Here is a 21966-nt window from a genome sequence, read left to right as displayed (position 1 = left end):
CCAAGGGAAGCCAGGCTTGCCAAACTTAAGGCAGATGTGAGCAAAGACATGGGATTGCCAAGTGCATGGCAAATTTGGGGGACCGGTAAGTGGGGAAATGATGTAATTTAATCACGACTCTCAAGGAGTCTTCTTTAGAGAGGCATGCCAGAGGAACTGCCATCAAAGCAAATAGTCTTGTGTTTCCACTCTTCAGAAAAAAGTCTGTTTCCCAGGCTACCAAGTCAACTTGTTACAAAGCACAAATATTCGCCTCTGTGTAAGTAACAGCAGTGGATGTAAACCAAATTTTAAACCCCAAAGATCCCTGAGAATGCCAGGACCGCACTCTCTCCCCACAAATGTGCTGTTCTATTGCCTAGGACCTCCAGCTGGGAAAAAGACCAAGGCAATAACTGCAAACTGCACATCACAATAAATTCTACTATATGCCCTCTAGCCTCCGCTCATGCAATTCCAGGCCTCTGATATTGGCCCCAAATTAAAACTATGAGGACAACTCAACCCTTATAATATGAGAATACTTATCAAACTTCTTCCTGAATGCAGCACAAGGGTAGGAAAACACAGATGATGACCACCTACCAGTTCTGCTGTCTGACATTTACTGATGGCTCCTGACTGGCTGCAGATCAACAAATAATATATGGGAGTCTAGAAATGGTCACTTGTTTGTGATTCACACCAGCCTCACCAGTATAAAGCTGTAAGAGTCAAAACCTTAAAATAATATAATAAAACAGAAACTAAACAAAACAAACAGAAAACCCCATACAGCAGCTACTTAATGGGTCCCCAGACTGAGGATGAACTGTTTCTTTCGAAACAAACAATAAAATCTGCAAGATCCAGCTTCTGTTGGTGGGCCTGGCAACACAGAAGACACAAAGGGGGCTTTTGTGTGAACTGCTGTTTCTAGGTACGTTTTACAGGCAGCAGACCAGCTAGCTGTTCCTCTCTCATCTCCTCTATTCACAGAGGCAAAGGATGATAATTAAAATCGGTCCAGGGACCAGGCAGGAAGGCTCATTCAGGGCCACTGTAATTAACCTCTGGAAGGTAAGACTACACAAATGACACTGTGGGGACATGGAGAAGGAGCAAGCGCCACAGCCTTCCTTCAGATGCTCCTCCAAACAAAAGACACCCCGAAGGCATCCTTTTCTTTCCGCACGGCAGTTCAAAGGAAAAATAAAGGTCCTGGATTCGACAAAATTGGCAGTTCGCTCCAGGAAGGAGCTTGAAAGAAAAATGGCCATAGAAATTTTCATCATACTCAGTCACAAATGGCCCTGCTGGACTCCAGCCTCTCTCTCTGTAAGAGACAGTCCTTCATATCCAGTGGGTTCACAACCCCTTCATTCACACCAAATGCCAGCTGCGAGCATGGCACATGGGAAATTTCTTGTGTCAAGAAGGTTGAGAGAGAAGGGTGAGGAGGGGCTGGGCAGTGTAGCAATGGGGTCTCAGAATCATTTGGGGTCCCAGCCCCAGCCATTCTAATTCAGCAGGTCTTGGATGGGGCCAGAAAGTAGCCTAACCAAGCACCCCAGGTGCTTCTAATCCAAGTAGCTATACCAATCTTTGATGAACTCTGCACACTGCAACAAAGCCAGTGCTTAGGGCTTCCCTGGTGGCTCAGTGGTAAAGAATACGCCTGCCAATGCAGGAGACGTGGGTTTCGATCCTTGATCTGAGAGGACCCCACGTGACACAGACCAACTAAGCCCGTGCGCCAGAACTGCTGAGCCTGAACTCTAGAGCCCAGGAATTGCAACTACTGACCCCACGGGCTAGTGAGCCCATGCCCCAAAACAAGAGAAGTCACTGCAATGAGAAGCCTGAGCACCCCAACCAGAGAGTAGCCCCCACTCTGCACAACTAGAGAAAAGCCTGCGTAGCAATGAAGAACCCAGCACAGTAAAAAATAAGTAAATAAATAAACTTATTATTAAAAAAAAAACAGCCCCAAAACAAAACCGAAAACCCAGTACTCACTAATATTCTTAACCAGAGAGAAAAGACTAGACAGTAGACGACAGGAGAAACAATGGAAACTTGAGGAGCGAGATAGCTTGATGGTTAGATAAGAGCTCCGTAAGTGGTATCAGGGTAAGAGGCTAGACTGGCCCTGCCACTGGCCCTCTGGTGAGACAGGGAAGCTGGTGCCATGGGCCAGGATGGCAGAGGGGACTGCAACATGCAGGAGCTCATCTCTGCTATTACAGGAGCTGAGTGATGCGGGGGAAGGCTTCACTTCTGCAGCTGGGTTTCGTCATGGGTAGAGTGGGCTGATGAGACTACATCAGTTCACCTCACATATAAACTCTTGCAAGTGGCTGCTGCCTGGAATAATAGCTGAGGAAGGCTCTGAAGCCTTGCCTAGGCTCCAGAAAACAGCTTCTGCAGTCAGGGGCTGCTACTTGGGCCTGGGTAAGCTAGAAAGGTCGTTCTTGCTTTTAACATTCTCTGATTCCCTATCTGTAAAACAAGTAATAATGATACCTGTCCTCACCAATGCTTGGGAGTACAAAGCCTAGAGCCCAGAGCAGAAAAGAAACTCTTTTCCGCAAAAACTCTTTGTAAAGAGGTCAGAAGCAACACAGTGAGGGCAGGCAAGCAGGAATTGGAGTCAAAGAGAACAGAGGTTCAAATCCCAGCCGTGTGACCACAGGCAGGTTTGTTTTGTCTCTCAAAGCCTCAGCTCCATGACTATAAATGGGAATAGTAGCAATAATACCCTTCTGAGGGGACACGGTGAAGATTAAATAAAGTGTAAAGGCCTGCCTACAGCAGATAGTCAATAAATGCTAGGACTCTATACCCCCTGGCCTAATACAGTTCCAAAGAATAAGGTACCCCAAGGTTGCATTCTACTTTCATATTCTCCTTATTCAGTCCAGCCTTGTCACAGAGCTCTCTCTCTCCCCCGATACCCACCCTGTGCCACTCAGAGAGACAACGGTGGGTATGGTGTGGACACCATACACATACCTGCAAAACCCCAGAGGGCCGCGCAACTTACCAGAGCATCAGTGAGCACTTCTGCTCCTTCTTCACTCTCGTGGAGGGTGTCTATGTCTGTTAATTCCTGAAGCAAATCAACCACGGCTATGGACACATGTGAAAAAGGTTAAGGGTAACATGCGCATATGAAAACCCTAGTGACATTTTCCTAAAATATTTGGCTCCCGCCACTTCCTGGTCAATTGCTTCACCACCATTTACCTTTAATACACTCTAGTTTTACAAACATCTCTTCAACAAGATTCTAACCACAGTGGCTGTTCAATAAATGTTGGTAACTGCTTCACTTAGGCTCTTCCCTTATGCTGCCTTCCTGGCAACTTATTCCATAGGTTCACTACACCTTCCTAAGTTTCACAGCTTCAAGTGGATCACTTGGGTGGTCGCTTTTCCAGTGAGAAATAGGCCAACACCCTTAACCTTACCTCATAATTTAAACTCTTGGAGCTGAGTAAGTATAATCTTAACTACCTTGTACACTTTAGCTTCAAAGACAGTAAAGATTTTTTCTGAGATTAGATGGCTGGTGTTCACCAAGGAGTCTTCAGAAATCAGGGCATGACAAACAGATTTAGATTGCAGAGGGAAGGATTTATGTTGGACTGCGCTAGACTCCACCAACCTCCCTTCCCCTTAAATACACTGCTGCTTTGGACACAAAAGGAAAGTAAACGATGATGATTATGGAATAGGCAAAAAGGGGGGGGGGACATGTAAGAGCAAGAACACACAAAGAAGAGAAAAAAGGAGTTATGTTTGGTAACTGGTAAATTGGTAGCCCGACCTAAGGGCTTCCCTGGCAGCTCAGTGGTAAAGAATCCACCTGAAAAGAGACACGAGTTTGACCCAGATCCCTGGGTCAGGAAGATCCCCTGGAGGAGGAAATGGCAACCCATTCCAACATTCTTGCCTGGGAAATCCCATGGACAGAGGAACCTGGCAGCTACTCCATGGGGTCTCAAAGAGTTGAAAATGACTTAGGGACTAAACAACAACAAGAAGCCCGAACTAAACTAAGTTTCCCAGACGTACAGACACACACACACACACACCACTTGCCATCAGTCAGCATCTACTGAATGCTTATGATGAATAAAGCATTGTGATAGAGACGGAGGCAAATCCAGTCACTCTGGGCCTCAGTTTCCTCATCACTAAAATGAGGAAGTTAGGGTAATTAAAGGCATTTAAACAATTATACAGGCTTCTCTAGTGGCTCAGATGGTAAAGAATCTGCCTACAATGTGGAAGCCCTGGATTTGATCCCTGGGTTGGGAAGATCCCCTGGAGAAAGGAATGGCTACCCACTCCAGTATCCTTGCCTGGAGAATACCATGGACAGAGGAGCCTGGCAAGCTACAGTCCATGGGGTTACAAAGAGTCGGGCACAACTGAGTGACTAACACTTTCACCTTCAAACAGTTATACACCACAGGCAATTATCAACGTGTAACAAACAAGGAATAGAGACAACTTGAACTGCAGACATCCTAAAAAAATTGAACTGGGAAATCAGGAAAGATTTGCTAGAAGAAGACTGGTCAGAAAAGAGGCAACTAAAAAGATGAGGGCAGGTAGGCTGGAAAGCAAAACATCACGAATACAGGCAGAGAGATTAGAATGTAAGAGGGTGTATGAAGAGGAGAAGAAAGAGGATTAGGGAAGCAGGGAGGGAAGAAAATTATAACTAGAATCATATGAAGAAAATAATGTCTTGGAAGAATAACCTAATAGCTGTGTGCAGGAAGCACTAAATAGCAGTGTGAGGGTCAGGGGTGGGCAGATGTGGGGTGCAGGGAAAAGTCAAGCCTGAAGGAGCAAGACCTGTTCTGAAGCTACCACACACAAAAGAGTCCAGAAGTAAGACGATAAAGGTCTTATCAGGGCAGAGCAGTTTCAATACAAACTGGAAAAGAAAAAGATAGTAAGAAAGATACAGGACCTATTAACAAGAATGACAGGACTTGCTCACTGCCAACTGATGTTACAGATATTTTATGAACGCCTTTTGCTAAAAGAGAAATTATTCAAAGCTTTGTTTTATCTATAACTGACCAGCTGGCCATCATGAATAAGCTTTCTTTTATTCTCTCACACTTTAAAGCAATATTTGTGCAAAACATGGGTGTGCTAGGAAACTCAATGTGTATAGAAAGAGAAAAGGTCTCTGGACAAAATTCCTTCATGCTTATACAGTCTTTATTAAAAAGTAACCAGAAAGTTTTTGACACTAAAGACCAGGTATCATAATTGACATATAGTAAACCAAAATACATAGACTGTTGGAATTAATTTTTTTTTAAAAGGGCTAATCAAACTAACCTCTAGAAATGCTGAGCGGTAGGAATTAGTAGTTCTCCCTTTCTAAACACTGCAGTAGATATCATCATAATCACTAGCATTTTTAAAAAGTCATCGTTATGCCAAGCACTGTGCTGCTGAATTCTCACAATGGCATGATCCCTATTTTACAGACAGGAAAGTGAAACCTCAGAGCGGTTAAGTAACTTAGCTAAAGGTCACTGCAACAGTAAGGGAGAATGTTAGGTTCACATGATTCCAAAAATAGTACCTCTGCCACTACTCTTCATATTAATGCAGAGGGGAATATACACCAGGTTGAACTACAACTAAATTCTAGCTAATGACCCTACTATAATAACAAAGAAAAGGATTATCATTTATTTCCATCATAAATTATTAAAGTTCCAGGAAAAAGGACAAAATGCTGACAACTCCCCCATCATTCTCCTCATCTAAAAAGCTCCCATATTGATTCTCTTGAACAGTTTTTACATATGAGATGCAAAAATATTATTATTTATGTACCTGTTTATTTAATAAGCATGACATTTCATCCATCCGTCCATCCAACCACAGTGGAGTCAAATGTCTATAGGACAAGGGTGTGAATCAGGCATGCAATAGGTACTATCCTTACATTCCCAACATCATGCCCCACTAAGTACTTACTAACCTGATATGTGATGATTATTAATTAAACATTAACCTCAAGAAACATGTGGGATATATGTGAAAAAACAGATGAAGAGTCACAGCAAACTCAAGGATGGGGCCATATCATATTTATCTTTGCTTCCTATCTTTAGTGAACCAAACTATCGTCAAATTATTAATACTATGGAATCTTGCTCAAGCTTCTCTACTTCCGTATAGCTTAGTTGCCTCATCTGTAAAAGGGTGGTAATGATCTCTGCCCAACCTATCTCACCCAGTAACTATAAGGAATAAATGACATCATGAAGGTCAAAGGGCAATTAAATCAAAGTACTGAGAAAACAAGTAAGCTCTATAATAAACGTTGTTAGTCAATTCTTCCCACAGAATGGTCACATCTTCACTATTGCCTTCATTTTTTCTAAAACTTCTAAAATCTAAAATTTAAGCTGACACGATCCTCCCTTTTTGGGTCACAATGGGTTGAAAATCTAATTTTATATTTCAGCTATGCCACAGAAATTCAAATTGATCAAGTCCTTTTTCAGCCTCTAAGGTTTTATGGGACAGGCAGGTATCATATTTTTCTTTGATTATTCTTATACCATGCTCACAAATGGGTCACAGTAAACCTGGAGAAAAAAGGAGAAGAAAATTTGATAATGGTGGTCGTTTTATATAGGAACAGAATACATGTCTAACTCTTATCAAGAACAGCTGTTTCTTATAATGGTCCAGTGGTTATCTCCTTGCCTACATTCCTGCCTCAGTTGAGAAATCAAACAAGAAACGAGTTACCAGCTACCAGGTCTGGCAAGCAACTCAGCAATTCTAGCACTAACTGATTTTATGTAAATTCTCAACTTTCACCAAACAGCATTTCAGCAAGGCAGTAAATGAGTCTATAATTGTAATCGACTCCTGAGTAATATAATATGACCCATAAGATGGAGGTCATTTGAGGACCAGAAAGAAGAATAAGCAGTGACACTAAAGACAGACAGATGAACTCTCAATCTTGATGAGAACATTCAGCATGGTCTGCCACCCATCCAGCATTTTTTCACAAGCAGATTCAGGCATGGGTGATAGGTTTTTCCACTGTAGTTACAATTTCATTTCACAAGGTAAAAGGCTCTCCCATCCAAGTGTAATAGGAAAACAGAGAGCCTGTCTCTCTGCGAATTACTAAAACACAGTTTGTGACAGCCTATTCTGCCAAGTCAGGTAGAAAGGCCACCCCATTCACTCCCTCAGCACCTGCCCACTAGGGGGTCAATAAGCTAGTATAATAAGTGAAGTAGACAAGACCAGCTGGGCACAAAACGGTCCACAACCCAATGGCTTTTTACAAAAAGAGGGGTGTTGGCTTTTATTTTTTGGTTCTAGATACTTGTTTTTGGCCTGATCTCAGGAAGAGTCTTAGGACAGAAACAGAGCATTAATTGCATTAATCTCCAATGAGATATGGCCATAGGAACAAAATTATTAAAAGAAAAAAGATAAAGAGGAATAAAATATATTAAGCAGATGGCTTTTTAAAAAAAGTCATTTCAAAAACGTGTCTTAAGAAAAATGACCAGTCTAGATTCACAGTATATAACTGATTTAATGGAACAAATCTGGATGGTTTTTTTTATAAGTCTTTTTAAATTTTATTCCTAGACTAGGACAATGCTTAGATATAGCTCAATTGATGAATTTCTAAACAGACAAAATGGTCTTTTCCTCCTTTTATAGCAGTTGAAAGAGAACTACCTAGAATGAATCTAGACTCTTAATTTTACACCAATCCTTAATCAAAATAACATGAGTGGGGGAAATGCTCTCATTCTACACTTATTATGTACCCACTAAATGTTAGTGGGCACTACTACAGCACAGGGGAAATGTCCCAAGCAGGCCACAACCACCCTAACCTTCCAAGGACACAAAATTCACCTAAAACTCATAAGCAAGATCAAAAGTTACATTAAGAGGTCCTTTTCGTAGACCACCATTTTGGTACTTTTCATCTAATCTGATTTATTTCAGAGCATATTGAAACGGATCCAAAAAACGAGTGGTTGGTTTATCAGTACAGATTATCAGGGAAGCTGAACTATCAATGAGGAAAAGAAGTAAATTCTTTTCTATGTAATTTTGATTCTAGAAATATCAAGATGAGAATAGCTCCCAGCAAAACAACAGCTTGAGATACACAAGTCTTGTTAAGACAGTGCTTGCAAGAAAGTACTGGAGCAATAGCCAACTCCCTTCCAGTCCAACTAGAAGAAAGTCCCGAGTAGGCACAAACCCTTTCAAGCTCTATTCCTGCTCATCAGCATGGGGGCTCGAACATGAGGCACCCCTTGTACACACCCTCTGGGATAAAATGGTATGTCACAGTCACAGACTCAGATTGCTCAAGTTCAACGATCCCTGTTGGTCTTTAAAAAAACAAACAAACCTGTCTGCTCTTTATTTTCTCCAATAGGACAACTTTGCACAAGTTTTCCTGGCTTACTAGGGTCTGAGAAAACTAAGCAGTAATTTAGAAAGAATAGTGCTAGTGACCACTCCCTATTTCAGACAAAGTAGCACTGCCTCACCAGCACCAATAATCCACTGTGCAACTAACAAAACGAACCCCCCCTTCCTGCACAGGAGCACGCACTCCACTGTATGGATGCCCTGAGTCAACAGTACAACGTGTGCTGAGTGGCTGCAGTCGTGTCCAACTCTGCGATCCCATGGGCCATAGCCCGCCAGGCTCCTCTGTCCATGGGATTCTCCAGGCAAGAATACTGGACTGGGTTTCCATGCCCTCCTCCAGGGGATCTTCCTGACTCAAGGACGGAACCCACATCTCTATCTTCTCCATTGGCAAATGGGTTCTTAACCACTAGCACCACCTAAGAAGCTTGCTCAGCAGTACAATGAGACCTCAGTTTTCTGAATCACAAAAGGGTGGAGAGAAAGCAAATTTGAAAAAAAAAAAATTTTGGTTTAGATTACTCAATAGTTTTTAAATTAAAGAAGAGGGCATTTAGATGGGGGCAGTTGTCATGACTCTAAAAATAAATAAAGCCATGGACCTGATATCCATGTTAGTCTGAGGTGACTACATGGGCACATCAGCTCCCAGCACGTGAGGAATGGCAATTTCCATTGCCAAGGTAGACATTGTAAAAATACACTTGAAATGCACACTAATCCCTAATCTAACAAAAGCTTACCCATCTCCAATGCCCAATTCTCTCATCACTGCCAAGCCAGAGATGATGTGTGTTTTCTCAGAACTCCAGTGGTATTTTCTGCGCAAAACACTCCAAGGGTACTTATCACATAGCAAGGTGAGTGTTTTTGCTAACAACTGGAGTTATTATTTCTTGCCACCCTAACAGCACCCAACTAGGGCTTATCATACAAAGGAGGAACCCAGTAAATGCCATGATCTGTCATAGGACTTTAGAAAGGATTCCACTGACTTGTCCCTCAAGTTGAGAACGCAGTAGATGACATGCAAATATCAGATATTTATGGATTTCGTGCCTAGCTTGTTTTTTCTTTTGGTGATAGCAGCAGAGGTGATCAGCCATCATCTGGGGTTCTGCCTTCCTCTTGTTTTAGTCCTCCTTGTCCCTTTAGGCAAATTGAGTAAATCTGGGCCACAGAACTGATTGTTTAGCACTACCTTAAGAAAATATTGGTATCTTTAAACGTACCTTTGATTTCATTTTTCTGTAGAAATACTCCAAAAGGTTCACCAAAAGGGCGCTAAACATGTTTAAATGATTTACTTTAAAGGGAAAAATTGTTTTTAAAAGCCCGATTTCTGAAAGGCAACAGCTGTTGAATCCCACCTCGTGTTCCCTCCTAATGCATTCAGAGTGACTCTTCAATACTGTGTGAGGGGTGTGCCCCTCCCTCTCTCCCCCGCACCCCCAGAGGTGCTCTTCACAGACCAGAACTGCTCTCCACAACCAACCGACGGCTGGGCTCCAGCCTCTCGAGGCGGGGAGATGAGGCCCAGAAGCGCTGACAAGCCCTCCCCAGCAGCAGTGATGCAGAGCGCCAGAATAAACTCTGAAGCGGCTTCTCACGGTTGAAAGGACGAGGCACAAGCTGTTTTCTCACATCCTCTGCCTCTTAAGGTTACAACAGACCAGCCTATGATCCAATTAAAATCCCTATAGTTTATGTTTTCGCAGAGAAGGACAAAGCAAAAATGACCTGTGCTTGCTGGGAACATAACCAGCCATGTATGGCTGTGGTTGATAAATGAAGAGTTAAAAAAGATTAAAAATTTAAGTCATGACTGCCACGAAATTGTTTATTCATGGTAAGGTGTTTTGGGCAGTTACAGCTGTACCACAGTAAATTGTTAACAACCGTTTCCTGAAGAAAAATTTCCATTATAGATCACAGATAAGACAAGAAACAGAGTGCAATGCCACTGGGAGATCAACGCTCCAACAGATCGAGACTGTGTTAGATGCGAGTCAAGAGGGCTGACCCTTCCCTGAAACCACGCTCAAGAAAAATGGTACTATGAGGAGGATGGCATTTACCCTAGTTGCTGCATCTAATTAAAATTAGGTAATTTTAAAGATTTCAAGTGCACTTTAAATTTGATGTAGGACGTAATTAAAAAATCAGATTTAAAACAACATCATTAGGGCAGCAGGGTGAAGGTTAGCAGACAAGAGGGGAAAAAACAGTTTAGCTCTGAGAAAACAGGAGGAAAATGGCAGTCTGTCAAAGTTATTACAGGGGGACTTGTTTTTTTTTTTTCCTTTTTAAAGACCAGAACTTAACAACTTGGAACATCTGCGCCCTTGCCTTTCCCAAGTATGTCATGTCGAGCACACTTCTTGCGTCAGTCTTCTCCCCAGCAGGAACCAGGCTGGTGAAACAGCAAAATGTCAGTATCTTCAGAAAGCTGCCACTATTACTTTGAGTTGGCAGGAACAGGAAAAAGAAATCAGAGTTGTGTTTTCAGAAACAAAACAGGTGATGGCTGTGTCAATACACAAGGTAACGGGTGACACTGCAACTCTGTCAGGGATGTGGCGAATCCTACGGGGGAGACTCGGGGTGCACTAGACAAGGGCACTGGCCTGGAAACCAGGGGCCTGGAGGGCCAGCCTCCACCACAACAGCCAGTGGTTCAACATCTGGACCTCAGGCGTGTTACGAGCTAAACAAACAAGGCTCTGGACGAAGTCATCTCTAAAGTCCGTTTGGATTCTGAAAATCTACCCTTCTGTAGTTAAGGTGAAATGCGAGATCACAATTAGAACTCTTGGTCGCTAACTCTGGGAGGGCCAGTTAGTATCCTAAATAGGACTTATGCTAGATATCCACTATGTTTACTGACGGATGCTGCTTGAGCATCAGTGCAGCCTGCAGTTCGTGGGGGTTGAGCACAGTGCCTGATAAGCACTCAGAGCCATGTTATCCAAATGGATTCATGAGACCCATATCGAGCTCACCCAAAATAAGCTAACTGACTGGGGTTCTCGTACCACCCAGAACAGCCCAGTGAACCCTGGGGAATATTCTCATCAATCTGGAGACTGACAGAGAGATTCTCCAGACTGTCTAACATTACATGAAGTATCAGAAACGGCTTAAGATCACCCTTCAAGAAGCTTGCATTGAAATTATTCACTGATTTATTTCTATGAGAATTATCAGGCAGGAAAGAACCTAGTCAGACATGCTCTCAAGAGAGAGATTACCAGAAAGATGAAAATAACATGAAGCAGCAGCAGCTTTCCCATGAATATCACTCAAGCAGACTAACTACATTTGTCTCTTACCTTTGGAAATCTGGATTCACACAGAACAACTACTGGAAGAGAATTTGCTTTAATGACCATAACCATGACCACAGGCACATCAAAAACCTTTTCCACTAAAGCGGTTTTGTATCTGATAGCAAAGACAAAGTATAGAAAGGTTTTGGAAGTCATGATTCAGCTTCAGTTAAAAGCAACATTTACTAAATACCTACTAAGCATCAGAAATTGTTTAGCATTCATATGAACTCCTTTAATCCTCTCAACAATACTGAAAGGCAAATGTTTGTACACACACACACACACACACACACACACACACACACAGAGGATAGGACATGAGTTTGAGCAAACTCAGAGAAACAATGAAGGACAGGGAAGCCTGGAGAGCCTCAGTTCATGGGGTCTCAAAGAGTCAGACAGACTGAGCAACTGAACAACAACAACAACACAGAGGAGCCTGGTGGGCTACAGCCCAGGGGGTTGCAAAGATTCAGACACGACTGAGTGAGCGAGCACACACACACACACATATATTTTTAAATGCCATCCATGAATATACACAGTATCATACCCACAGAACAGCCTATAGCATTTAAGTCTTGAAAACAAGGTGAGAAACTAAATTCACAATTTTTAGATCTTTCAATGATTTAATGTTCTATGCCCTTAAGACTGTTAGACCTTAAGGCACCCAAGTCTGGTTATGTCCCAGTGACATAACTCATCTACTTTTGCAGATGAGAATACTAAAGGGCTGGGGGTGGGGGGAGGGCACCAAATTTCATACTGGAAATAAAGCTGGGAGTCAAACCTAGATTGCCTATTTATGTCTAATGCTCAGTTAACAAACATTAAATGTCATGTGCCCTCAGTCCTTTTTAAAGGAATTGGGAATATAGCAGTAGACAAAGTAGATAAAAATCCCTGTCTTCCTGGAAAATAAATGTGAAACTAGAGGAAGGTTCATGGTCTCCTCTAGGCTCAGCTCCACTGGGCCATCTGTTAACAAAATGATGTCTAGATCAACAGATGCAAATCCTGCCTGGTCTTGCCTATATAATGGGCCCCCAAATCAAGATCCCCCAAAATTAATGCTGTTAATATAAGAACAGATACATCACGATGAATTCTAATACTAATAAGAGCAAATAGGGCAATTAAGGGTTGCCCAAGATTTATTAATAGATTAAAAACCAGACTTCTGAATGAGTAAAAAGCAGCGTGTGTTTCAAGAAGGGAGATAATTAGAATGGAAATGGAACACCAGACGTGACAGCAGACATCAGCAGAGACAAACAGGAGAAGAGAGTAAACAGCACTCCCCCACCACGTCCGCCTTCCTACTGAGGACAGATCTGAAAGGATATCTGTATTATCATGTCCAAGCAGCCCGAGAAGAGACTGAACAGCATTCAGCTCTACCAGAAGGTGGTACAGGTCTGGCATGGTGGCCACCACGTGCATCTCCTGAATGATGTCATTGAGGTCCAACTCGGATTCCATAAACCTAGGAAGGGAAAACAAGACAGCATCATTGCAGGGGAAGGGGTACAAACAGTAGTGAGGAACAGACAGCAACATAATCCAGACAGAGAGACGATCTGTCAAAGCATCTTCAACAGACCAACCAAGAAGAATGCTCATCCAAACATCATGCTGTCACACAATTTCCTTGGGAAATCGATTTCCTCATTACAAAAATCAATCTCGGATTCAGATCTCGTTACAGGGTTCCCCTTACCCTTGCAGTCACAAGTTCCCTTTCAGAGGCTCTGAAAGCATTCTGCCGCATTCAGTGATCTATCTGCCCACCAGTTCTGTGGATTAGTTACCATTACTCCTTGGAATGGCAATTCACTTTGTTGCCCTGAAGGTAGTCATCCTGCTAATTCAAAAAGGACTTTTCTTTGCTGCCACTTCAGATCAAGGGCCAATTATCCCCCTTATCCAAAGGAAAATACAGATTCTGCTACCATCTAGAAATACCTTCCCCTCCTCACCCCCTTTCCAATGAGCTGATGAAGAGGAACATCCAAAAGTAAAGCAGGTGAAGTGTGGCATTCCGTAACCCCATACCTTAAGTAGCATAATACTTCACTCACCTGTCCACACCTGAACCTTTCAGCCAACATACACCCCAGCACTAAGAAAGAACTGCTTTGCATTCACCCCTGCATGCCCTTCCTGAGGGTCTGACATTGAAGAAATGCCCATTAAGCCTTTGATGAGCAGGACAGGAAAGTTTGTTCTGAGAAGACAATGAGCGAATCCATGTAGAGCAACTGAACAATACCTGACTGAGAGGAATCAGTGCTTAAACAGACTCTGGAGCCAAACGGCCTGGCTCTGAACCTCACTTACCCACTTACTTAGCCTCTCTACACCTCAGTTTCTTCATCTGTATAATAAATAGAATAATAAAGTTACCTATCTCACAGGCTACTGTAAAAAGTTAATGAACAAACACACTTAAAGCACTTTAAAAATGTTTGCCGTGCAAAAAGCACAATATGTTTGCTCTCATTTCCATTACTACAATTATTATTTATAATACGTCTATCTTCCCTTCTAGGATGTAAGCTTCTTAAAAACAGGAATTGTAAGAATGGATACATGTATATGTATGGCTAAGTCCCTTTGCTATTCACCTGAAACCATCACAATGTTGTTAATCAGCTATACTCCAATACAAAATAGTTTAATAAAAGATAAATAAAACACACCAAAAAAACAGAAATTAGATCTTTTGTCTCTACATATCCACAGATGTCTGCTAAAGAAAAGGAACACAAGCAGGGATTCTTGAAGTCATAAAGGACTCATCAACTAACAAGATACTGAGGAGCTGGGCAAACACCTTCTCTCCAAAACTTGGGAGATTCTGCAAGAACAAAATCTAGAGACTACCATTTTTAAAAACATGTCCATATTTTATACGATATCTTACCACTGTTTCTCTCCATTTCTATTTTTAATCATAACATTTATATATATATATTTTCTGATGATAAAATATTACTTTTTGTAAAAAACTGGGGAAAGATAAGCCCTCAAAAAATAAACAGAGATCTTAAAAATGGCAAAAATAAAGAAAAGTAAACAGAAATTATCTATAACCTTATTAACCAGAAACAACCACTGATAATACTCTGGTAAGTTTAAGTCATTGTTCTCAACTCATAGCCTTCCTCCTACCCAAAAGCAGCCTACATAGTATACAGTTCTAAATATGATTTTTGCTTATTGTTGTCAGCATAGGCTGAACAATTCCTCTTATCATTAAACATTCTACAACAGGAAAAGTCAGTGTCCAGCACACCTGTCAGTCCTTCCTCTCCCATGGCAAAATCCCACACTAAGCACAGCATTGCCTCTGCTGAGCCCAGACAAGACTTCAGAATCCTTCTCAACACAGTCTTTCAATGACAACAAATGATACTAAGATACATGTATCCACAGTTTTGTGGTAAGATAACTCCCAGGAAGGAAAGTACCAAGTCAAAGAGTATGCATAACTTAACAGGTTTTGATATATTCTGCCAGAAAGGTACCAATGGTGTATAAGCTTGTTTCCCCTCACCCTCTTCAAAAAAAGTATTATCTATTTAAAATCTCCAATTTGAGATGGGGAATGTAACTTTCTAAAATTCTGCATTTCTGATACCACAATGGTTAAAATTCAATGACTGTTTACTAGCTATCTGTATTTCTTCTTTGCCTATTTTTCTATCAGGGTGTTCATCTTATTTATTGATTTATAAGCACTCTATATATTAAAGAAATTAATCTGTCATATATTGCAAAAAAAAAAACCAGAGAAAAATATTTGCCCTTTAATTTGTACATTATGCTTTTTGACATAAAGGTTTTTAATTAGGGAAATTTTTGCCACACGAACTCTGTTACATGTATTCTGAGCAAGGTTTTCTCTATGCTAAGATCAGATATATTTTATGGTGTACTTTTATGTTTATACATTTTTAAATGTTTAGGAGTAATAAAACTAAGATTTATTTCAGAGTATAATATAGGGCAAAGACCTAACTTTATTTCTGCAAATGTCTGGCCCATTGCCCCAGTACCATAATCTATCTTTTATCCAAAGATTTGAAGAAATGCCACCTCTATCATACACTAAATTTTAATGCATACTCTAATCTGTTTATGGGCTTTTCACTCCATTTCATTGATTTGTCTGCAAATTCCTGAGCCAGGACCACACTTCCATAGTGTTACAGTACATTTTATGTCTGTTACTGCAAAACACTCCCATACTAGCCTTCTTTTTAAATGTTCCCTGTCTGTTCTCAACTGTTTATTATTCCAAGTAAATTTTAAAATTATTATGTCAAGGCCCCCCGATACCACATTTTCTAAAATAGTCTCCTTCTACAGGGTTTACAAACAGATTACCTTTTAAATCACTAGTTCCCCATCACTTCAAGTGTGGAAGCCAAATCAGAATCATGACTTGGAAGAGCTGGTGCAGAATTCAAATATTCTATGGGGCAGTAGATACTATATCATCTTTGAATCTAATGGGCTCAGCAAACCTCTAAGGCTTATTTGCCTCACGTGGGTAATTTTTTTTTAAAAAAATCTGATTTCTTGAGAGTAACTTGACAAAAGATTTTTACAGCTCACCAGGAAGAATCAGCAAGAGAGACTGGGCAGCAGCTAGTAATAAACAAATCATGCTGAATACAAGGAAGCGATCAGGGGACTTGAGTGATAATCAACGAATGAGTATCAGCCCGGAGAGAGGCTTCCGGTGGTACCCTTCCCTTCAGGGCTCCATCCTTAAGTCTCTTTAGATCAACTATAGTATTTTACTGTTATTTTTTGACCCACGACTTGGGTGAAGATACATAAAAGGCAAACTTAACAAATGTCACATAACACAAAGCTTACAGTGAACACAGCAGCTGACAGAATCAATTCAGAAAGTTCCTGACAGGCAATGATGACGGGCCAAATCTAATAGGAGGAAAATTACCTAGGATCCACATGGAGAATGCACTGAACCAAAAAGGCAAGAATACATGGATCAGGAAAGACAGTATAGTAAGTGGAAAAAAGTGAAAGTCACTCAGTTGTGTCCGACTCGTTGCAATCCCATGGATTGTAATCCACCAGGCTCCTCTGTCCATAGTAAGTGGACATGTGTGGAAAGGACTTGATGGTTTTAAGTCAACAGTAATCACAATACAAATCAGACCATGAGACAGCTCTGCCAGGACAGAGTCTACTTCTCAGTCCTCTCTGGACACCTCGCACTGGGCACACTCCTGGTCCACTGCAGAAATTCTGCTGCTGCTGCTGCTAAGTCACTTCAGTCATGTCCGACTCTGTGTGACCCCATAGACGGCAGCCCACCAGGCTCCCCCATCCCTGGGATTCTCCAGGCAAGAATACTGGAGTGGGTTGCCATTTCCTTCTCCAATGCACGAAAGTGAAAAGTGAAAGTGAAGTCGCTCAGTCATGTCCAACTCTTGGCGACCCCATGGACTGCAGCCCACCAGGCTCCTCAGTCCATGGGATTTTCCAGGCAAAAGAGTACTGGAGTGGGGTGCCATTGCCTTCTCCCAGAAATTCCGCAGGTGCCTGCCAAAGGGAGAAGAGGAAAGTTGCTGCCTCAAATGCTACTGTGGTTTTAGGCTGCTTAAAAGAAGACAACAAGATAGAGGTATGCTGACTAGATGGCCTAAAGTTTGTGACCTCTGTTATGGGAATCTACTTTGTGAGGGATGAAAGTGAAAGTCGCTCAGTCATATCCAACTCTTTGCGACCCCATGGACTTCTCAGTCCATGGAATTCTCCAGGCCAGAATACTGGAGTGGAGTTATGCAAACTAAATAACTTGAGGAAGCAACTGAGATCATAAGGAGTTTAACTACCCTCTCCCATGAGGATCTTTGAAATTCTTTTTCATTCTGAGTTAAAATCTTAAGAGTCAGAGCTGCCAAATAATGAAATAGGTTTCTTTGGAAAGTTATACCCTTGTCACTGGGGGTAATTAATAGAGGGTGATATTTTTAAAAATCAATAATTAGAAGGGAGAAATAGACTTGTACTTTCCAGTCCCTTCCAACTTTGAAACTCCTCTTCCAAATATGCAATCCTAACCAAATATCTTTAAGTTTAGGAAGTCAGAAAATTATCAAAACAAAATAAAACCAGCAGAAAGTCAACCGTGAGCAGGGACACAGCATTAAAATACTACTGGGGTCCTGTGTTATAAGAGTAGTGTGATACAGTGAGAAATACCTGGACTTGGGAATGAGATTGACCTGAGTCACACCCAACCTGTGTAGCCATTAGCAGCGTGTTACTAAGTATTTATGGGCACATACTAGGTGTCCATATAACAGATAACAATCCCACTTGCTGTCCTCACTGAACTCCTACCCTAGCACAAATATAAATAATCTATTGCATCCAATTAGTAGCAAGAATATCCAGCATTGCCCAGGAAAACTGCCCCTGGAACACAGAGCACCAGACTCCAACCTTGTCAAGGTAGACAGAGAATATATTAACTAACCTACTTCTAAAACTCAACTTCCTTAATCGTTCTCTCTGAATTACAGTGAGGATTAAAAGAGATAATAAAGTTCCTAACAATTGTTGGTAGATAGTAGGTAATCAATGAATCTAGACTCCCTCAAGTTTGCTATGCTATAACAAAAGAAAATTCTCTTTTTGCTGACAGAAGTACAAGCCGACTCATTTTTAAGTACACGCTACAGTATTTACAGACGGCTGTCTAGGGATTATGCATACCTTCAGCAACAGATGACTCACAGCTGGGGGAGAGGATCAAGTTAGAGGTCAATGGGAAAGCAATAGAGCAACATATTAAAACAGTACCCCAGGCTGAGATGGGGTCACTGATTCCATCTGGTATGATGGAGAATATTCTGCTAGCCTGCTCATGTACATTTGCTTCAGATCAGCAGGATGTCCTCCTTCAACCACAAAAGTGAATTTTAGCAAGTGACCAGCAGTGTTCAAAAACACTATAAAAGCACCCAAAACCAACGCATGCTCCTTCAATCACAAAACCAGCTGTAAGTACACAGAGAACACAGTGCTTTCTTCACTTGGTTAAAAGCGTGGTCCTGGGACTGCAGGGTCAGCGCAGGTGGTGGCTGGGGATCCTTTAAGGGGTCTATAACATCAAAACTATTTTTAGAATAACTCCAAAACATTATTTGCTTCTTTTACTCTCTTTCTCTCGGGAGTGTACAGTGGAGTTTTTCAGAGGACTATACAATATGTGATGCTACCACTGCCCTAATGGCTAATGATATGTGTGCTTGAATATTCTATAATATTCTAAGATAAGCACTTTGGGGTACTCAATAATTTATGTGTGCAAAAGATCCCTGAGACTAAAAAATTTGAGGGCCACTAAACTAAATAATTCTGCCCCTGCAAAAATGAAGAGAAAAACTACTAAAGGACTTACTGGGGAAATAGCACACTCCACTCTATGTGATTTTTGGGAGAAAGATCACACAGTGCAGAGCAGAGGCTACATAAGGAGAATTGTCAATTGAATCTGAAACGCAGCCAAATGAAGAGAGGCATTTTTTGGTATGCAATCAAAATGACAATTGCATATATGGGAAAATAAATTTGAATGTTTCTGATCTCAACCGGAAAGTTTCATTCAAATATGCTCTAGCAATTTTCATCTTAATTGCACCTCGCTGGTCTAGAGAATTATAAAAGACACTGCACCAGTAAGAATTCAAGAACTCAAGGTTAAAACACAATGTAGTTTCCTGACTGCTTTTGGACATAAAAAAAAATGTTCTTTATGCATGATTTCAATTTGCAAATGTTCAGATTTAAAAACTAAAATAATATAGATATTGTCTGAATGGCTAACACTGTTGGTATTTTTAAATAAAATAACATTTCCTTAAAACCAGTTCACGAATTGTAAAAATGAATTCATGTGGTACCTAAGACGTAGATGGTGAATAAAAGCTGCAGAAACCCACTGCTTTAAAGTATACCCACCAAATGGGCAAAGGCAATACTGGCATTTCAATAAGTAAACTGAGTTTCTTAAATTTCCAGTATCATCAATCTATGGCATAGCTGCCTCATAATGTAGCCTTAAGTTCTAAAAAATGAGGATATAGTAAACATGACATCAACTACATAAGACCTCTTACGTTTACTGAGTACCTACAGTATGACAGGCACTGTGCTAGGTACTACAGAGACAAGCAATACACAGTCTACCTAAAAGGAGCACAGAGTTGAATGCAGGAAGACCACTGAGTAAAGAAATAACAATAAAACAAATGGCAAAGATGTTAAGGCAGATCAAATTCATTATGGGCAAGAATGCAGGGAAGGAGACCTGCTGATGGGAGAACTAAAGGAGACAGGGGGTATTTGGCAGTAGCTATCACCCAGGTGGCTCAGTGGTAACGAATTCACCTGCAGTGCTGGAAATGCAGGAGATGCGGGTTTGATCCCTGGGTTGGGAAGATCCCCTGGAGGAGGAAATGGCAACCCACTCCTGTCTTCTTGCCTGGAGAATCCCATGGATAGAGCCTGGTGGGCTACAGTCCATGGCGTCACAAAGAGTTAGACATGACTGAGCACGCACACACACATCAAAGTTTAAAATGCTCATGCCTTCAATCTAGGAATTCAATATTTAGATATGTATCCTAGAGAAACACATGTATACCAAGACAAATGTATATAGAGGTTCGCTACAGTATTACTCATAAAAGTCAGTATTACAAATAACATTGTAAATCAACTATGCTTAAATAAAAAAGGGAGACTAAAAAAAATAAATTAAATAACCAATCATGGTTATCTCCAAACCACAAAATACTATGCACACAGCCACAAAACATAAGGTAAATATGCATATAGTAACATTGAAAGATATTCTGTTTCATGAGCAAAAAGTAAAGGTGCAAGATAAATACAGTATGACTTAGGTGGGAAAAAAATTTTTGCATACATATATATATATACATATGTAAATCAGTGTACAGAAAATAATGAAAAAGGATACTCATAGAAGTGTTCACAGGTGCTATCTCTATGTAGGGGAATGGAAAGGGGGCCAATGCAGTGAAAAAAAGCTTTCATTTTTCATTCTACTTATGCACTGTTGGTATTTTTTATGATGACAGTCTATTTGTGTATTACTTATATAATCAAACACACACATGGTGCTATGACAAGTATAATTACTGCTGTATGGTGGCGGTGGTGGTGCTTAGTTGCTCAGTCGTATCTGACTCTTTGCGACCTCAGGGACTGTAGCCTGCTGTCCATGGATTTTTCCAGGCAAGAATACTGGAGTGGGTTGCCATTTCCTCCTCCAGGGGATCTTCCCAATCCAGGATCGAATCTGCATCTCTTGCATCTTCTGCACTGGCAGGTGGATTCTTCACCACGGAGCCATCAGGGAAGCCCATGTCGTATGGTGGAGGTCAGCACAAAACCTGACAGGACTCTGGAGCCGGGAAAGCTGAGCTCTGATCTAGCCACTCCTACCATCAAAGGGGGCTGTGGCCTGAGGTCCAGCAACCAGGTTCTCCTCTCTCCACCTCCTCATCTACCGTACAGAGAGAATGCAGTGGACACCAGCCTTTCCAGGTTGACGTGAGAACAGGATGCCCTCTGATATCCCTGTGCCTCTGTTCCTGCCGGTCACACTGCCTGGCATGCCTTTCCCTGTTCTTTTCTGCCTAACTAAAATCAAAATCGGCTCAAATACCACTTCCTCCGTGAAGCTCTCAATAAGCCCCAACTTGTTACTCACTGCTTCTTCCTCTTGTATTTCTTTTAAAGTATACTTTGTTCTACCATGTATTTATAGTCAGTCTCCCTAGTAATTTTTGTTTGTCCGTTTGTTTTTAAATCTTTTATTTTATATTGGAGTATAGACAATTAAAAATGTTGTGACAGATTCAAGGGGACAGCAAAGAGACTCAGCCATACATATACATGCACCCATTCTCCCCAGTCTCTCCTCCCATTCAGGCTGCCACGTAACACTGAGCAGAGTTCTTGTCCCCTAGTAACCTTAAAACTTGAGTGCAAAGACTATACTATTCAACTCCTCATTGCCTAGGGACAATGTCAAGATTCATTAAAAGTATATGTCCTGGAAGGGAGGAAGGGAGAGAAAGAGAGATTTAGG

The 21966-nt window shown here is 41.3% G+C and overlaps 1 protein-coding gene across 1 annotated transcript in view; it reads right to left on the bottom strand.

Moving 5' to 3' along the window:
• The window catches only part of CTNNBL1 (catenin beta like 1), a 157712-nt gene that overhangs the window by 100461 nt on the left and 35285 nt on the right, over positions 1 to 21966 (bottom strand). The window contains exons 4-5 of the mRNA XM_081558811.1: positions 13142 to 13281; positions 3026 to 3123 (exon numbers count right to left, since the gene is read on the bottom strand). Of these exons, the coding sequence (XP_081414937.1) occupies positions 3026 to 3123; positions 13142 to 13281 (238 nt within the window). The remainder of the gene's footprint in view (positions 1 to 3025; positions 3124 to 13141; positions 13282 to 21966) is intronic.

This window comes from Giraffa tippelskirchi, chromosome 13 (genome assembly GCF_054371585.1).
Source record: "Giraffa tippelskirchi isolate mGirTip1 chromosome 13, T2T-mGirTip1v1.2.pri, whole genome shotgun sequence".
Classification (NCBI taxonomy): domain Eukaryota; kingdom Metazoa; phylum Chordata; class Mammalia; order Artiodactyla; family Giraffidae; genus Giraffa; species Giraffa tippelskirchi.
Note: the sequence above shows the minus strand (reverse complement) of the source record. Positions and strands in the feature narration are given on the sequence as shown.